Here is an 18,643-nt window from a genome sequence, read left to right as displayed (position 1 = left end):
TGTGTTGTGTATGTAGTTTAATTATGATTCTATTTATAAAATAATGGATTATAAAGTAATGGCCAAAGCCAAATATTGTCTAAATTATGATTTCTATAATGATTTATTGAATTATAAGGAAAATTTGTTCCATAAATTAAACCCGAATTTCACTTTGAGGATGAAATTTTAATCAATAGACTATTTCATAAAAACAAAGTTTTAATATTATATCCTTGAGGTGAATGGTATTACTTCTTTTGCTCGTTGTTTCCGCGGCAGTAGTGATGAGTTTTTTCATGCTCAAACTTGTTGGCAGACAGAGATTATGTCTACTTTGGAAGGGAAAGGTATGACATTATTATATGCCAAATGTGACACAAGTAGCTAGGCAGCATTACTCACTTAGGTTGGTCTAGAGGCTTGCGATTTTGGAGTGTACTTTTTATAAAGTTTTGGGTTCGATATCTTTGGTGGAATTTTCAGTAGGTAGTCTATACAGAGCAAAAGAAAAAAAACAACCAAGACTTTAAATTGTGCCCTCGAAAGTGTACGGTATGATTGATCCCTTCTGACTAATCGATCTTTGGGCTGAATACCAATTTATTTATTTTAAAAAAAAAGTAGCATGGATGGTACCGGCGGGCGGCCCGCAAGCCCGAAAAAATTAAAATTAAAAAAATAAAATAAAATATAAATATAAATAATTTGTTTTGGATGATTTTAAATTAGTTTGTAATATAAATTATAAAACATCGTCCGCTACTTAAGTAGCAGATGAGTAAAAATATGGCACCCAAGAAACTCGTAGGTAGCGGATGAGTAAAAATAGGACATACGAGAAACTCGTACGTAGTGGATGAATAAAAATAAGGCGAGCGAAAAACTCGTACGTAGCGGATGAGTAAAAATAGGGCGCGCGAGAAAGTCGTAGGTAGCGGATGAGTAAAAATATGACGCACGAGAAACTCGTAAGTAGCGGATGCATAAAAATAGGGCGCGAGAAACTCGTAGGTAGTGGATGAGTAAAAATAGGGCGCGCGAGAAACTCGTACGTAGTGGATGAATAAAAATAGGGCGCGCGAGAAACTCGTACGTAGCGGATGAGTAAAAATAGGGCGCGCGAGAAAGTTGTAGGTAGCGGATGAGTAAAAATATGACGCGCGAGAAGATCGTAGGTAGTGGATGAGTAATAATAGGGCGCGCAAGAAACTCGTAGATAGGGGATGAGTAAAAATACGGTGCGCGAGAATTATTATATATATATATAGCGGATGAGTAAAAAATAGAACGCGCGAGAATGATTAATGCTATTTATATGGTTGAGTTTTAGCACTAGAAGTAAAAAAAAAAATTAAAAAAAATAAACCGGACCTGCCCGAAAGCCCGACTACCCGTATCGGGCCGGGCTCGGGCACTAATTTTAGTAGCTCATTTTTTATCCGGCCCGACGAAGCCCGAAGCCCGACCGGGCCGGCCCGAAATTGGTCGGGCAGCCCGTTTTGACAGCTCTAGTACTATGTGATTTTTGAGAGTCATTCTCAAACATCAGTGAACTCTATTACTACTAATAGGGATTTAGAATTTAGTTCTACTTGAGTCAAAAAAAAAAGAATTTAGTTCTACTATTGTTTAATGAATTAATTTATCTTAATTATCTGATTTATGGTACATAATTAATGACTTAACTATTAAATTAAAAAATTAATAAAAAATAAATGAAGCAGCTGAAAAAGAACACAAAGTGTGGTATAAAGAAGAGCTAGATCCATGGGTGATGGTAATAGCAATGTTTGATGTTCCCATCTCATCCACCGTAGAGACTGACTCTGCAACGACTCATCTTCTTTCTCTTTCCCATTCTTTTCGCAGATCCAAATCCAAATCCATAGATTCACACCATTAACTAACCAAATCAAGATCCATGTTGTTCGCATCATCTTCTTCTTCTTCTTCACTCCTATATTTACTCTCATTATTATTCTTACTATTATTATTCATATCTTCCTCATTTGCTTCTATTCACATCTACAATCATGAACCATTTCAAGAAATCGGCAATGCTTTTCTCCTCTCCGGTGGCAGCGAAGGTATCTCCGCCTCCCTCACCACCGCTCCCCATATCGCTTCCATTCACGACGGCCATTCTTACATTCGGTAATCTCACTCTTTCTGCTTCCATACAATACTTGATTTTCATGAAATTGTCAATAATTTCTACTAATTATTACTAGTATGTGGTTATGCCAATTCATATCAACATTGCAAAAAAATTGATGGAAAATAGATGCCAACTCTGTTTGGTAAAAAATAGCAGATAAACTTTTAGCAGATAGCTTATAAGCTAGCTGATTGAATTTGTAGTGTTTGGTAAAATTAGCGGGCTTATGAGTATGAAATGACGTAAAAAATATATGTTTAATTAATTTATTTTTTTTTTCCAAGTAAGATGATAGGGGTAAAATTGGAAGAAAAAATAATGATAAGCTGTAAACTCATAAGCTAATTGAAATAGCGTTTTTTTTAAAAACTGTTACCAAACAGAGCTTATAAGCTAAAAGCTATAAGCTATAAGGTAGCTTATTGGCCTTCCCAAACAGAGCCTATGTGGTTATGCCAATTCATATCAACATTTCTCTGTGCAAAAACATTGATGGAAAATAGATACTATATTAGACTGAACTATATTAAATTTTGATTTTTCACAGTGAAAAGTTCTATGCCATGTGTAAATAATACTGTTTTTTTGCTTATGGGTGATAGGTTTGAGAATATAACATTTAGGAGAAGAAAATCTGCAGCCAGGGCACGAGGTACCGTGCCAATACACATTATAATTTTCGAGGCTGCTGATCGTGATGATATAGGCGGTTCTGCTTATGGTGGACAACGTGCAATCTGTTGCACCTCTGATTTAGCTAAGATGGGAGCTTGTAAGCAAGGAGAGGTTATCAGGAGACCTTCTGCAACAGACACTAATTGGCCGGTCGTTATAGATCTATATTTCAAGGGGAAGTCTAATCTTATTAGTTTAGATTCTAAGGAAGTTCCTATCACGAAGACTGGAATGTATAACTTGTTTTTTGTAGCTTGTGACCCCAAGCTTAAGGAAATTGTAATGAGCGGGAAGACAATCTGGAAAAACCCTGATGGGTTCTTACCTGGTAGGATGGCTCCGTTTAAGAAGTTCTATGTATTTATGACGTTGGCTTATGTCTGCCTCGGCATTGTTTGGTTACTTCAGTATGTGAGGTTTTGGGATGATGTACTACAACTTCAACACTGTATCTCAGCTGTCATTGGTCTTGGATTGTTTGAGATGATTCTTTGGTATTTTGAGTATGCCAATTTCAATAATACTGGAATCAGACCTATTGTTGTCACAACATGGGTTGTCACTGTTGGGGCTATAAGACAAACGATAGCGCGACTTCTCATACTCTCCGTTTCCATGGGTTATGGTGTTGTGCGACCCACTCTTGGTGGTCTTACATCAAAGGTCCTTTTGCTTGGAGTAACTTACTTGTTTGCATCGGAGTTGCTGAATATTACTGAATATGTCGGGACCATCAATGATATATCAGGAAGGGCAAGGCTCATTCTAGTTCTTCCTGATGCTTTCTTGGATGCATTTTTAATTTTATGGATTTTTACTTCTCTATCAAAAACACTGGAACAGTTACAGGTATCCTTTCCTCAAATTCCTGTTATTTTACAGCACCCTGCCTCTAAAATTTTCTGCTTTGGATTTCTGACTATCCTCTTTTTGCCAATATGTTTGGCCTTCTTTTTGTATCTTCCTTGTCAGGCAAAACGGAGTTCTGTTAAGTTGGATATATATCGGAATTTCTCAAATGCACTAGTAGCAACGGTGACCGCCTCGGTTGTCTGGATAGGTTATGAGGTAAGGCTTGTAGTGAATTTATTTATTTTCTGCAATATAACATGTACCTCTTTTCAAGCTTTCTTTATTCTCTATCCATATTACCTTTGCATATAGGTACTGGGCCTGTTCCTTTAATTTCCTATTTCTCACAAGTGGTCATGTACTGGTCTGGTAAAAATAGAGTAATGTGATTCATTTGTCAATGTATGGGTGGGTGTATATGTCCCAGCTAAGGGCTCTTAAGCCTCTGTAATGTGCAGCCTTTGCCCTAGCTCCCTCATGTTTGGAAACTAGCCACTCCTTTAGAGCTTATCTATGTTGTTTTTCCTGCAGTGTAGAAACGCTAGCATTTGGAACTAACATTACTTTAAGAAATCTTAACCTGTAGAGTAGCACCTGTCTGTTACCATTTGTTACTTTTTCCTTGGTAAATATCAAGTGGATATGTGAGAAGAAGACCAAGAGGCTTCTGATTGGAAAAGGGAGAGGAAGACCTGAGAAGATAATAAGAAAATCAATGGTTTTATAAAAAAGATATTTTTAATAGAGCTGAATGATACTGATCCATGTAGCTGACCTTCTACCTATTAGAATAAGGCTTTTTGTTGTTGTTGTCGTTCAAATATCAAAAAAAAACAAATTATTAATAGAGAAGAGGCAGCTCAAAGATCCCTGTCAAGAAAACCTCAACAAATTGGAAACTAAATGTGTACCACTCAACCTATCAGCCATATGAACAAGAGGAAAAATGCATGATCAAAGGAGAACACAGGAAATGCACATGCATTTAAAGTAAAATTGATCAGATGGTGGATAAATCAATTGATGACTAAATGGGATTCTTCACTTTGTTGATACATTTGAAAGAAACATTTCAGAGGTGTTTCTATCATTGGTTTTATTTGTTGTTGACTTATCTGGAACTGCTTGTCTCTATTTCAAATAAATTACTGAAATGTAGTTTTCTTGTGGAAATATACTGTCATGTGGCATTCTTCAATTTTTTTTATCTAGGTCGCCATCAGCTAACTTTACTTTTACAGGTTTACTTCAAAGCAACCGATCCATTTAATGAACGCTGGCAGAGTGCTTGGTTCATCACTGCATTCTGGGACATTCTAGCATTTGCACTACTATGTGTTATATGTTATCTCTGGGCTCCCTCCCAAAGTTCTCAAAGGTGCATTGTATTTTTCAAGTTGTAAATATGGCTTTTTCTTCCACCATTTATTACTTGTTATTTTCTATTTTGAAGTGATTCTTTAGATGAATCTCATCAATAAGTAAGCTACAAGCTTTTGAAATTTACAATTCATCTGATGGGTTTGCCTTGCCCTGAGAGGAAACTTTATATTGTGGAGCAAAGTTGTGCCTACAGAGTCTCCTTAGCAAAATTTTCAGTATATTCTGTGGACTGGATGGTTTAGGCATATTATGGCATTTAGTCATTATACAGGATGTGGCTACCTGTGGATTTTTTTTGACTTTGTGCTAGCTTCATCTTCTAAGTACTACTAATCTATATTTACACAATGATAATGTAGTGTTGTGTGGGTGAGGCTAATTGTAGACTTGTAATAGTGAAGCGGTAAAATAATAAAAACAAAAAAGAGTATGTCATTTCATGTTGTAACGTCTGAATGGTTTCCGGCAGAGCCTCACTTCTTTTTGTTTTATTTGCCTCTTGAAACTACACATAGGTATGCATACTCAGAGGAAGTGGGAGATGAATCTGATGATGAAGAAGCTCAGTCTCTAACTAAGGGAAAACAAGAAGGCCGAGGAGAATTAAGTTTAGTCAGGCAAGAGAAGAATGTCCAAAATGATGCATCTTCTGACGAAGACGACGAATCAGAAGAGGATAAAAGGGAATAAGCTTTTAACAACTTTCTTTTACCACATTTGTACTGTTTTCCCTGCTGGGTTTTTAAGTCTTTTGACCCGACCCTCAACAGGAGGCATTGTATACAATTTTGTTCATTTTGTACTGGAATGTAAGTGCTTCATATTCTTTGTTCCAAAATTGTTTTATATATCGTGTAATTAATGTATAACAATTGTGGTGTGGTGACTCGCCAGCTTCTAGATTTAGTTTGTTACCATTATGTTATTACCTTGTGTTGACTGACAGAGAATGATCATGAAATGAGAAATTAGTATTTTCCTTTCTGTCTTCTTCTTAGGAAGTTTCTCTTCCTTCCAAGCAAAGAAAAATACTCTCCATCGAAAATCTCTCTTTAGCCTCTCCTCCCTGTCTCCATTCTGGTTGATTCGCTTCTTCCTTCATGCAAGTGCTTGGTTCGCCCCTTTTGTGTTGCATTTTTTTGTGATCCCCCGCTTCAGTTTGCGTTTTTCAGATACTAACAGAGAGAAAGTATGGGTTTGAGTTCATTCATTTAAAAAAGTTTTAATCAAACGTTTATTGAGAAAGGTTTTCAAAGACATTTAAACTTTTGAGGAAAAAAAAGTGTTATTTAAACATGAGCACCGAGTCATGCCTAACTTCCGCATAACCTGGGATCTTAGTGTTCTCACGTCTGAGTTAATGTAACAAGGATATATACATGCAGCTCTTTTTTTTTACAAAAGATGACATAGCCCAAGAACAAGACAAAACTAATAAATTAAACGCACACATGAAAGTTTCAAAGATGCAATAAAAAAAGAAACTCCAAATCTCATTTAGAGGTGTTAATTGAAAATTTTCAAAGTGTGCATAATAAGGTTAAAATTAGCGAGTCAATCTGCACTTTTGTTGCTTCATATCAAGTATGAGTTATTTGGATGTGCCAAGACATAATCCCCAAAAGGGGAGTACTCCCACTCAACTTGCACTTGTTCATAATCATATAAATGAGAATATTTGAATAATTTTTCAGACTTGGGTGTGAGATGCCCTCCACACCAAGACATAATCCCCACTTTTTTGTATGGAGACCATCACAGGCCCCAATCTTCTGAGTATAACATTTGAGTCATCAGCCACTAAAGTCACAAAGAAGGTCAGCATGCCACAGCCAACACACCATTGCCTTTATCGCAATTGAGCTTGATTTATTCTTCTTGGGGACGCTTCTAGCAAATTAAAATTGTCACCTTATGTTGAAAGTTCATGTATAAAGAATTATTACTCGTCCAACCTTTGATTACACAAAGAAAATGACAAGAATAAAATCATTTGATACTTTGTATAGATAATTTTTAAAATAATAGTATTATAATATTGGGTAGGTTAAATATATGTATAAAACTTTTTTAAAAAAATTACTAAAATTCTTTGATTTTTTCTCCGTAAAGAGTCTTGTGATTAAACTCCACTAAATATACAAAAAAAGTGAAAATTGTAAGTTCAGACCCTCTCCTACCAAATGTCTCCACAGAGAGTCTCCACAACTTGTATCATTTTGAAGTATATCAAATTTTAGATTCTATTATTAAACTATTACTCTTTTTTGGGTAAAAACTATTACTATTATTAAACTCATGAAAATCACAATTTGTGTCATGAAAACTATAATCAAAGCAAAAGAACAATTCCTTAACTAAACTTTTTCCTCCTTGTACAATGGCTCAAAAGTCTAACACATGGAAAAATAAAGTTTTACATGTTCAATACGGAAAAAAGAAAAACTGAAATACATAACTAAGATGTGTTTCTATTGACGAGAAAACTCCTTATGCCTCCTTCTGCTTCACAACTTGAATATCGGAGGCGATTGTAGTTTCCCTCATCCTGCAGAAGTAACCAAGAGTTATTTACATCATTCATTTTACACTTTGCTCAAGACACAAATTTTCTATCCTTTAAGCAATGTGATGCGATTATATCAATTCATTTTACACACTTTCTATAAGACACATGCTTTCTATCATATAAGACCGAATCCTCTATAAAAAGTTTTTAAAGAAAAATTAAATTCCAAACACATCCTTGACATACGTTGCTACAGCCTATGGTAAATACCGGATTCTCTCATTACATTAAAGAAATGGGCAGTCATTACACAGGCCCCCCAGGGTAGCAAACAGTCCAAAATGTAAATGTTTTCTATTAACTGCAAATTAATGATATGAAATTGGTGTGCATTTTTATGTAAGAGTGTTTTACATTACATCTACAGTGTCAAACAATGCAGCAGATGTAAGCAACTACATCAATCTAACTCACATTAAGAATGCGTATAAAATATAAATTAAACAAGATTACAGTACATTAACTACAAATGCCAATCAGATTTTTTTCCCATGTTCTTACAATGCCAGCATAAAATTATTCTAGAAAGCTAGTGTATTACATTGATCAAGGACTTTCTGTTATTTTGCAAATTGGAGGCAACATTCTCAAAGGAGGAAAAAAATATAGTAATTAATCAGGATCACAATAACTACATAAAACCTTAGTTTCTTATGCATTCATTCTATAGAGTTAGGCTTGTATAATCTCTTGTACTTGTATCAATGCAGTAACTACATCTTGATGTTTACAATGATATTGATTAATTGATAACATCTTAGCAATAAACAATTGATGAAGGATAACACCTTATTACCGCAAAATATGTTCACATAGAAATTTAGCCATAGCAGAAGTAGATTTAAAACAAGAATTCACTTCTATCATCAAACTTTTTACGTAATTTACAATGTTACATTACAGAAAAATTTAACATCAACAGCAATACAATTTAGAACCCATGAGCATAGCTCAGTTAGGCTTGTATATTACATTGCATGTAATATAGGGAACCGAGGTTCAAACACCGATACTTCCATTTATTCACCTTAAAAAGTAAAATTCTAGCAACTATGCTATTTGACCCCCAATGAATAGAAATTCACCAATCAATCATCATAACTAAGAACAAACTAAAGCCATGCATTGTAAGCAAACATGCATGCTACGATTATGCAAGAAAATCATGAATACAACCAAACAAAGAACCCACTTTAATTCAAATTATTCAATTTATATATACTTCAAAAAGCACTTGATTCATATTAAGCACGAAAATCAATAATTCATATTCAAACCAACAATTCTATCAAATTAAATAAGTTCACAAATCATAATTTTAACACGAGCTAATAAAATCAATGAGATGAATCAAAATATAATAATACCTAACCAGATCCAACGATGATGTTGTTAATTGGAATGAAAATGAGCTTAACGAAAAACCCAACGAATCCCATCACAACGAAACCAATCGCAGTACGAACAGCAACTTTGGAAAATTCTGCAATACGAAAAAAAGAAACATAATCAAAATCAAGATCTACAGAATCCAAATCAGATGATCCTGAATCAAATACTCTTAATAGCGGCTTTTACCTTTGCGATCGGGTTTGTGGCAACGCTTAACGAGTCTAACGCTGTCTTTGGCGAATTCTCTGAGTGGATCGAAGACGGAATCAATGGCGTCCATTTTCTTGATCTGTTTGGGATTTGGATCTGAGAAGAGAAATTGAATATGAAAAAGAAGAAGATGAATTTTTGGTTGATATAAAAGAAAATTGCAAAAAGGAAAAATAAATTGGGATGGGAAGACACGTATAATTGGCCAATGGTTTTTTGACACGCTGGAATTTTATTTGTCATGCCAACTTGGACTCAAACTTTTTAGTGCTTTGACCAAATTATATTACTTTTTTTTTTGGACAAAATTAAAATATTAATTTAAAGAGTTTAATTGATATGCACTGACGGTGTAAAATAGTTTTACACGATCGTCCAATAAATAACCATCATTTTGCCATGTCATGTCAAGAAAGTGGGGTGAAGTGGGGTGATATGGCGGAAAACATTGTTGGTATTGGTTGACTGTGTAAAATTATTTTACACCGTCGGTGCATATCAATTAAATCCTAATTTAAATTAGATGAACACTGCTAGGTAAATGAATATTAATTTAAATGGATATGGAATAATAGACGGATGATTGTGATAGGTCTATAAATAGTATGAATATAGAAAAATAAATAAATATTAGAGAAATTTTATGGTACATATGAAAATTTTCAATGTACCGATACATCAAATCATTAAATTATTAGGTAAATGGATATTTTTTGAAAGAAATCATTTGTCTATCATTTAAAATATTATAATAACGAAATACTATTTATCAAAATTGTAAAAAAAATAATAATGTTTTACATTTTTTTTTTATCACACATAATAGTCATTATTGAATTTCTTTACGAAAAAATGTAAAATAGTTAGTAGAATGCTTATAAAACGTTTAACTTGTGTTTTTTCTTATGAAATTATCATCTTGAAATACAATAATCGACAAATAGTTTTTAGATTTGTAAAATAATTTTCAATTTAATAATTAATCTATTTGATGTATCGGTACATTGATATTTTTCATATATACCGTAGAAGCTCCTAAATATTATTGGTAAACCAAAATCTTCGACCTCGGCAAATGTACCACTACATATCCACATAATATGTGCACCAAAGAATACATCGTCGACAATGTAATTTTTTCTTGCGCATGCATCCAATCAAATCACGACAAATAGATTTTTGTTGAGAAATTTTAGGAACTAACATATAAAAGTGGCACTATGATGTAATTTGATTGGATGTATGTATAAAAAAGTTTTACATCGTCCGTGTATAGCAAATTTTTTTTGTTATTGGGTTATCATTATATTGGTATGAATTTTTCATCACGTTGGTGATGACTAATATCTTCTAGAAAATTTGTGACCCTTACCACTTGAACCAATTTGTTATTGGTTGAATAGCAATTAATCTCTAAAATTATTTTCTTCACTTACAAAAAAAATTATCTTTTTATTTGGTGAATCACAATATTTATATTATTATTTTGGAATATTATTAGGTTTCTATTTTTTTTATTTTGTAAAATAAAGTTTTTGGTTTGTATATGGAATTTTTAGATTTTTAGATTTAGGGTGTGTTTGATAACACAAATAAGCTAGCTTATAGCTTATTATATGAGTTTATAAGCTTGTTTTAAAAAATTAGAGGTGTTTGATAGCAAGTTTTTTTACTGGCTTATAGTTTTTTTCCATATGCTATTTCAATTTTCAAGTAGCGTGTGAGCTTATACCTTATAGTTTTTTACACTTCATTCTATTTTTACCCTTAAATTTAATAATTATCCTCTCTAAAAAAAACTGCTCACTATTAATTATGTCGTTTTATATTTATTAACCATTTTAAAAGTTAACTTTACTAAACACTTTAATTTTAATTAGCTAACTTTTCGACTATCAAGTTTAATCTTATTTTTCCCAAAGAGAGCCTTAAATATTAGACTATTGGCTATTTAATTAAAAAAAATATATAAAATTGGTTCCCATGATTTAAGTTTAACTCAAGAAATTTAAGTGAATAATCTGAACACGGTTAAAATTTAAGGTTGTACTTTGTGTTTTCTTTTATACACAAAGGTTGTACTTTGTTGAAGAATTGTTTGGAAAATCTATGAGTGAGAGAGAAAGAGAAAGAGAAAGAGTGATGTCGAGCACTGACAGAGGCGAAGATCAAGTGAAGAAGCAGAATCAGCAACAGCAGCAAGGTGAACGGATTCTCGCCCCGACCCGTCGACCCGATGGAACATACCGAAAACAAGTTCGCATCAGAGCCGGTTATACCCCTCAAGATGAAGTCGCTATTTATCAACCTAAACCTGCCCTCGTATGTTTTTTCTATAATAAAGTCTCAATTTTTAACATCAATTTTCAAACCCCAATAAAAATATCATAATGGGTTGTGTTCAAAATTCATTATTGTTATTGTTATGCAGATGAGAAAGGAAATGGCTTCACACATTGGTCCTCCAGGTTATGACCCTCAATTGGATTCTAAACCAAAAACCAAAGCAGTTAAGAGGAATGAAAGAAAGAAGGAAAAGAAACGCCTTCAGGTTTCTCTCTTATACCATAAGTGCTTGTGTATAAGCTATTTCTATAACAAAAGATAAAATGTTAAGTTATTTTTGTATAAGCTATAAGTTGTTTTAATAAGCTAGCATGGAGAGTTTATGAAAATAAGTGGAAAACAACTTATGAACATGTCATAAGTTGTTTTCATAAGTTCGTGTAAGTGCTTATGTCAGTAGATAAGCTCAAATAAGTCAATTCAAACAGGCCCTTAGTACAAAGTGTTGTCAATTATCGGCTAGCATTGTAGCATAGTGAAATTTGAACAAACTGCTATTTTTTGTGATCTGCGATTGACAACAATGGTGTTACGTTAGAAATTAAGCTATTGGGAAGTGTATATGTGTATATGTAGTTTTGGTGATTGCATCCTATTGTTGTGAATAGAAAAATTAAGTTGCCAGAGTTATTTATTTCTTGCAGGCAAATGAAAGTAACTTAGAACCAACTGTAGTTGAAGATAGTATTAAGCAAGAAGCTGTCGTTTCATTAACTTCTCAGATCAATGAACTAGCTGTTTCTGGAGATACCTCAATTGTTACTCCAACCACCAACTCTGTAGAAGCTTCAGAGCCAATTGGCTCGGCTCAAGATTTGGACAAAAGAATACGAGCGCTGAAAAAGAAGGTACTTGTACTGTGCTTTATTTAGACTTTCTGCATTAGGAGAGATTAGCTTGACATCTCTATCTCTCTAAAGCATGTATTTGATAATCTCTATCGCTCTAAAGCATGTATTTGATAAAGATTCTATAAGCATTCATTTGTTTTGAGTGTTTGATGAGGTTATTTCTAGTAAACAGGAATTCTTAGTTGTCATACATGTCTACATAGTAGATACCTTGAATGATTATATTTTTATGTGTTCTCGACACAAAACATTTAATGACTTAATGTAGCTAAGATATTCTTTTAGCATAAAGGCTAATGCCTGAAATTGAATTATACTGATTCCAAGTGGGTAATTAGGGTGAGGCGAATGATATCGATTAAACTTTCCGGTCTCCGATGATATTTAAAATGAAGCATGCAACTAGAGAAAAGCAATGTTGCTAGTGCTGGTTGTGGACATAATTTTGGTCCTTTTAGCACAGGTTATCTTATGAACTATTCCATTGGATTTAGGTACTTTTAGCACAGGTTATCTTATGAACTATTCCATTGGACACACGATAGTAGTACATAATTATGGTATTAGCATTAGTATCGTAACATGGTATAGGAGCATTGTTGTTAAGTGGTGGAATGGCTTGGCAGACTTTTAGGCAACCGTTTATCTGTTATAAGCAATTTGTGAAGGGATGTCCATCATGCTGGCGTCACAGGCCGCAATGGCTGGTTTTTTAGCCTTCTGCCATATTCCACCATCTGCTGGCGACAACATTGTATAGAAGTACTTGAGGTGCTACTGTTATCCAGCATTTTTCGATATAAGGTTGGGGGCTGTACAGAACTTTAAACTTTTAGGTAGCCTTTAGGTTGTGTCCAAAGAAAAACTCACCTCCTATTTATTCACTTCATATTAATCAACTTCTTGGATTCACTCAAATATTTGGCTATTAGTCAATGATCATTCATTGAGCCAACAAGGATCCCCTGCTCTTTCTAGATTCAAAATTTCAAATATTCATTCTCTTTGTTTATTTATGCTAGCCACTTCCATGTAACACTCCCCTTTCATTGTTTTTTTGTCTACCAAATGAGAATTCATGCTGAAAATGGTGTGCTTGGATACCCTGGAAAATGTGTCTAACAGCTGTGACAATGTTTAGCAAGAAGCCCAAATGAAAAATGTGTCATCCATATTCTTCTTGTCTAGCGGCTTTAAGTTGTGGCCAACGTTTGAGTTGTTTCCGTTCCAAGGGAGTATTTGGTTGGAAAGGGCTCCTAGAGTTTCGAGTTTATTTCATTAACTTGTTTTTGTTACGGGATAGGATTGTATGGGGATAACTATCATGACACAGTAGGTGTATTTTAATTTTATCTATCTTGCGGAACGACTAGGGTTCACGTAGTGCTATTTTTTCTTAACACTTGACTGTTGGATGCAGATTCGACTTACGGAAGCACTACAGGAGAAAACCGCAGAGCAAGATTTAAAGCCGGAGCAGTTAGAGAAGCTAGCAAAACTGGAAGATTGGCGTAAGGAGCTAAAACAATTGGAGGATAATAAGGCTGAAATATCGGCAGCGTGATTAAAGTGTTAAAATTAGGATGATAAGAATTTGTAGTTCTTAATGTTTCTTGGTTGGATATAAACTCTAAATCAGTAAATCAATCAAGGATTTTCTTTTCGTCAGCTCTTTTTACCTTGCATTTTTTTGCTATAATATTTTAGACTTTTTAGTATATAACTGTTAGGGAGTTACCCATCAAAAACCTTATATACTTAGTCATTGCTAGATGAATGCTATCTATTACCTGGTCACTTGTTCTCCAATTTGAGAGACTAGTTTTTTCATTTATTTGGGTTGTAACGCTCACCTTCTGAGCGTACTCACTCTCGACCTCTGCAAAGAGCTTCCCTGGCTGCTTCTGACTCTGCTGTGAGCGCCCCTTGCTACTGCATCCGTTGTGACTTGTGAGGTTGTCATTCCACTTCATTATAGAGACTTTTCTTTGCTGTTCCAACTGGTTCATTGAGATAGTGGTTTAATGGATGAGTTTTTGTTATCGATGACTTAAGAAAATCTAGTGCTGAACATACTTGCATGACAGTAATAGGGTAGACTCACAAGTGAAATGACGTGGGATATAAACTTAGTTTATGGTGGTGACTAACATCAATTTTACACTGTTGTTAAAGTAACACACAGTTTTACACAATTTTTGATTGTTTACACAATTTTTTATAGCATCCATTGATCTTAAATTGGACAGTTCATACTACATATTAATAAAACTATAAACTATCATTTTCAACCTTCTTTGCCCCATAGTTACAATGTTGAAATAAAAGATTGAAGTATGACTTTTTTCTAATCATTTTTTTCTTTCATTTTTCATATACTCTTGTAATTTACAATTTACATTTTAATAAATAAGCAACTTAGTAATTTTTAATACTACAAGGATTATATTTACACAAAATGCAACGATGCTATCATTTAAATACGATTAAAAAAAAAATTAAATCGTCAACATAGCCAATCCTCTGCCTTCAAATAGATTTTAAGTATTTAGTTTTTTGTTGATGTAAAACGAAAATTAAACATTAGCAAGTGGAAAGTGGAAGTGCCTTGCGTTCACAAGACTTGGAGAATCAAAAGCTTGTTAACAAGACTTGAAAATTGTACTTCATGGAACATAAAATTTGAAGTTTTGCAAATGAAAAGCTTGTTCACAAGACTTCAAAATTTGATAATATAAATTGAATATTGATAGCAAAAATATTTCTTGTTCACAAAATTTCAGTTGTAAGTTACGAACAATACATGTCTTTTCCTTGCTAAAAATAATACGCTAAAAATAATACATTCACCAACTCTTCTAAAAATACATTATATGAAAAACTCCAATACTGCATAGTACTGTATCACTACATCAAGGTCGCCTCCAATGTAAATTGAATCACACTATGTCTTGTCATCTTCAACATTCTAACTCATTTACTATCATCATTCAACATCTGAATCACCAGGCCCGTCAATTAAGAGTTCAAAATCATCAGAACTCCATCTGCAAACCAGGTGCAGTCGAAATGTAGCCATCATGACTCCCATCAAACGCTGTCAAAAGCACTAACAATGTCAGAAGCATATAAAACGTTGATAATTTACATACCATAACAATACTGTGCTAATTGACGCTAGCTTATATGCTTATTAATAACCCAAGTTATCAATTACTTCAATTCTTAAAGTCAAGAGGTTGGATGGAACATAGTATTGAGAATTTAATGAGGAAACAAAAACATAAGCAACATTTCTATGTGAGTATCACCACCCCCACACACAAGAAAAAACCAATGGTGGCAATGTGAACAATCGATGCTCACTATATAAAAATGAAAGATATCGAGAGGAAAAATTATATTAAAGTTTTCAAATGTTTACAAATCATCCTACTCCACCGTGTTCTTATCTTTGAACCAAAATTCTTAAAAGACATATCTTGCTAGAGCAACTCATAGGCAGGAAGTAGTTATTAGGTTAAATCGCTCCTAGAGTAATGTTATTTCAAGTTTATTCCTGGCCACAATTTATGCTCACTAACATGGCACAGATGATTTAGGTAATAACAAAATAACTAACTTTCAAAAAAACAAAATAACTAACTTTCAAAAAAACAAAATAACTAACCAGTATGCGAGATGCTTCAGGTGATAAAGGCTTTCCCTCCTCACAAACAACATAGTCAGAAACAAGCTCAACAACTCCTGAAAAATTTTGAAAACGTAAATCATCTGTCTTCTATTAGGAGATTCACTTAATTACACTCCAATGCAACAGTATACCTTTATTTAACCGAACAGGCATGCCTTGCTTCCGGAGAAAAGGTTCCATCTCATGGGTGAAATGCTCTAAAGGACCCTCTTTGAGTTCCACCTGAAACAGTCAGATCCTGGGAGTATGAGTTTTATTTACAAAATTTATAAGGCATGCCATGTGCATGAGCGCCTAAAGGATAAAACAGGAAAATTGTACAAGGCATTCGAATCAAATGCATCAAATAAATTATGTTGACTATAAATTAGATTCAGACACCTTTTCAGTGGCAATGCTTCCTGTTCTTGCAAAGTCGTATCCCTCAAATTCATTAAACAGCCTGCAAATGCATCAACGAAAAATTCAGGTTCCACTCAAAGAAAGGGCAGTAAAACATCTAGACCAACCGAGTTCGAAAATGTAAAAGATTGTTTTTTAGAGTAAACCATCAAACGAGTCCCTGACACCATAGGACACTCTAAATTAGATCCCTGACTTTATGCATGTTTCATAAAAGTCCCTGACACCGTTAAATTGCCAAGTTAGTCCCTATAAGTACTTACTATCAATTAAGTCCTTGTATTTTACCACTTACTATCTTTTTGGTCCATAGGTTTATCAACTTGTCCCTAACATATTCTTGGAAGGACTATTTATGTTAATATATATCATTTTGGCTTCTTCAAAAAAAACATATTCTTGGAAGGACTATCTAAGTAAAATTTAACAAAGTAAGGGAACTTTTTGAAATATTCATAAACTTGAAGTTTTTGGGTGTCTTACAATTGATCATCAACTACTATAAAGTGATATAGACCAAAAACACATACATTACTATCCTCCATAACTAAATTTTTTAAGTTCAATCAATAGAAAATATACCTTTCAATTTCTTCTCTAGAAAGATTGGTAAAAACCATCCCAGCATTTCCACGCAATAGCTATAAGAAAAAATAACAAGCAAAATAAAATAAGAACTAAGAAAAAATTATAAAAAATCAAAATAAAAAAAAGAGTTAGAACTAGAATTAGAAGACAACCTTTGAAACCTTATGAAGATTAGGTTTGATTTCATCAGAAGGAGAACGACCAAGAGCAACTTGCATTACTTTATTGGATCCAAGAAAAAACCTACTACTTTTTTGTAGTTGATCTCTAAACTCTTTCAATTTCTGGTTCCTCATATTCTCAAAAGAAAACACATAAACTGAATTGTAATTTTCAGCTGCATCTCTTATTGCATTCACTATCAATTCTTTGTGACCTCTTCCTTTTTTCGTTGTCTTTGAAAGTGTAACTGCAATAATAATAATAACATAATAATCATATTCATTGTTAACATCATCGTGTTTTGTTCTTCAATTCAAATAGGGATTATTCGAATGAAATAAAGAGATAACATAATCATAAATACCTTGTTTGTTTCTCTTAGACTTTGGCATCGTTGAACTACGGAGGCGATTTCGATGTGTTTGTGCAGAGAGAGGCTCGTTGTTTATGCTCTCTGCGAGTGTTGTGTTGTAGGGTTTAACAAATGAACTTTGTAGGTTTTGTCTTGTTTCTTCGGGTTGGGCTTATAATTGGGCTCTTTTTTCAACCTCCAATTCAATATGGGCTTTCATTATGCGAGCTTATTTTCCTTCTATGTTCTAAAGATATTTTCTCTCCGGGCCCCTCATGTATCTTTTATACCCCCCAATATTCCAATTTTGCCCTTGATAAAAACTTCGGTTCGCAGAAACCGAAGTTTTTTCTAGTTCAAATTCAGGGAAATTTCGGTTAACAGAAACTGAATTTTGTTTTCAAGGCAAAAAAAATTCGATTCGTAGAAACCAAAGTTTTTATTGAAGGGCAAAAAAGTTAAATCCAGAGGGTGAAAAAGAACCATGGGGGGCCTAAAGAGAAAATATCTGTTCTAAACACACTACCCCTTTTCTTAACTTTTCGACAAATTTTTTTTTTTACACAAACTTGTCCTTTTATTTTAATTACAAAAAAATTTGAGGGAGAGAATGGTGTCTCAATTCAATGAATGAGAGATCTTAGGGATTAAATAGTGTTTATAAAAATATTTATATTTGTCTCCTAATTGTCCCTCCTTGAAATTAGACATTTGGACGATTTTGTATGGAAGTATGCTTCTTCGTGATCTCATAAGTGGAATTTATAAAAAGTATTAATTTCTCTCTCGCTTTAACCCACTTTATTCTCTATTACACTAACATTCTCAGTTAATGCTTGATTCACTCACTCATGTGTATGTTTCGATATACATATACTTCTCCGTATAATCTGAATGTCCTTGTAGAAATACACATTTGAACGTGAACAATATACATCCTTGTGTACATCATGACGATTTTAACAACAAAAAATTCCCAATTCCATTCCAAGTTTAGAGACTCATTAAATGAATTTTCTCTTTCTTG

The 18,643-nt window shown here is 33.6% G+C and overlaps 4 protein-coding genes across 4 annotated transcripts; 2 read left to right on the top strand and 2 right to left on the bottom strand.

The window, feature by feature from the left end:
• Window positions 1-1,699: 1,699 nt before the first annotated feature.
• On the top strand, window positions 1,700-6,034 carry LOC123910686 (transmembrane protein 87B-like). The gene is made up of 5 exons (XM_045961869.1): window positions 1,700-2,136; window positions 2,743-3,664; window positions 3,788-3,883; window positions 4,909-5,045; window positions 5,566-6,034. The coding sequence occupies exons 1-5, from the start codon at window positions 1,904-1,906 to the stop codon at window positions 5,738-5,740; spliced, it is 1,563 nt and encodes a 520-aa protein (XP_045817825.1). The 5' UTR covers window positions 1,700-1,903; the 3' UTR covers window positions 5,741-6,034.
• Window positions 6,035-7,382: 1,348 nt separating this feature from the next.
• On the bottom strand, window positions 7,383-9,387 carry LOC123910685 (protein transport protein Sec61 subunit gamma). The gene is made up of 3 exons (XM_045961867.1): window positions 9,198-9,387; window positions 8,987-9,102; window positions 7,383-7,598 (listed from the first exon to the last, which is right to left on the bottom strand). The coding sequence occupies exons 1-2, from the start codon at window positions 9,289-9,291 to the stop codon at window positions 8,987-8,989; spliced, it is 210 nt and encodes a 69-aa protein (XP_045817823.1). The 5' UTR covers window positions 9,292-9,387; the 3' UTR covers window positions 7,383-7,598.
• Window positions 9,388-11,244: 1,857 nt separating this feature from the next.
• On the top strand, window positions 11,245-14,082 carry LOC123910684 (partner of Y14 and mago-like). The gene is made up of 4 exons (XM_045961866.1): window positions 11,245-11,543; window positions 11,653-11,772; window positions 12,212-12,415; window positions 13,839-14,082. The coding sequence occupies exons 1-4, from the start codon at window positions 11,331-11,333 to the stop codon at window positions 13,980-13,982; spliced, it is 681 nt and encodes a 226-aa protein (XP_045817822.1). The 5' UTR covers window positions 11,245-11,330; the 3' UTR covers window positions 13,983-14,082.
• Window positions 14,083-15,143: 1,061 nt separating this feature from the next.
• Window positions 15,144-17,740, bottom strand: LOC123910683 (mRNA turnover protein 4 homolog). The gene is made up of 7 exons (XM_045961865.1): window positions 17,629-17,740; window positions 17,255-17,511; window positions 17,097-17,155; window positions 16,494-16,554; window positions 16,244-16,334; window positions 16,089-16,165; window positions 15,144-15,515 (listed from the first exon to the last, which is right to left on the bottom strand). Exons 1-7 carry the CDS (start codon window positions 17,654-17,656, stop codon window positions 15,405-15,407), a joined length of 684 nt encoding a protein of 227 aa, XP_045817821.1. The 5' UTR covers window positions 17,657-17,740; the 3' UTR covers window positions 15,144-15,404.
• Window positions 17,741-18,643: the final 903 nt, after the last annotated feature.

The sequence above is a fragment of the Trifolium pratense genome, linkage group LG2 (assembly GCF_020283565.1).
Source record: "Trifolium pratense cultivar HEN17-A07 linkage group LG2, ARS_RC_1.1, whole genome shotgun sequence".
NCBI lineage: Eukaryota > Viridiplantae > Streptophyta > Magnoliopsida > Fabales > Fabaceae > Trifolium > Trifolium pratense.
This window is presented reverse-complemented; position numbering and strand designations above follow the sequence as displayed.

Bases quoted from the DNA above. Each gene is read 5' to 3' on its own strand.
- LOC123910684 (XM_045961866.1), top strand. From the start codon at position 11,331: ATGAGTGAGAGAGAAAGAGAAAGAGAAAGAGTGATGTCGAGCACTGAC. The intron at 11,773-12,211 runs GTTTCTCTCTTA...TATTTCTTGCAG, and splicing joins AGGAAAAGAAACGCCTTCAG to GCAAATGAAAGTAACTTAGA. The intron at 12,416-13,838 runs GTACTTGTACTG...TGTTGGATGCAG, and splicing joins TACGAGCGCTGAAAAAGAAG to ATTCGACTTACGGAAGCACT.
- LOC123910686 (XM_045961869.1), top strand. From the start codon at position 1,904: ATGTTGTTCGCATCATCTTCTTCTTCTTCTTCACTCCTATATTTACTC. The intron at 3,665-3,787 runs GTATCCTTTCCT...CTTCCTTGTCAG, and splicing joins AAACACTGGAACAGTTACAG to GCAAAACGGAGTTCTGTTAA. The intron at 3,884-4,908 runs GTAAGGCTTGTA...TTACTTTTACAG, and splicing joins TTGTCTGGATAGGTTATGAG to GTTTACTTCAAAGCAACCGA.
- LOC123910685 (XM_045961867.1), bottom strand. From the start codon at position 9,291: ATGGACGCCATTGATTCCGTCTTCGATCCACTCAGAGAATTCGCCAAA. The intron at 9,103-9,197 runs GTAAAAGCCGCT...TTCGTATTGCAG, and splicing joins CCACAAACCCGATCGCAAAG to AATTTTCCAAAGTTGCTGTT.
- LOC123910683 (XM_045961865.1), bottom strand. From the start codon at position 17,656: ATGCCAAAGTCTAAGAGAAACAAACAAG. The intron at 16,555-17,096 runs GTATATTTTCTA...ATGCATTTGCAG, and splicing joins TCTAGAGAAGAAATTGAAAG to GCTGTTTAATGAATTTGAGG. The intron at 16,335-16,493 runs GTGTCTGAATCT...TGACTGTTTCAG, and splicing joins GAAGCATTGCCACTGAAAAG to GTGGAACTCAAAGAGGGTCC.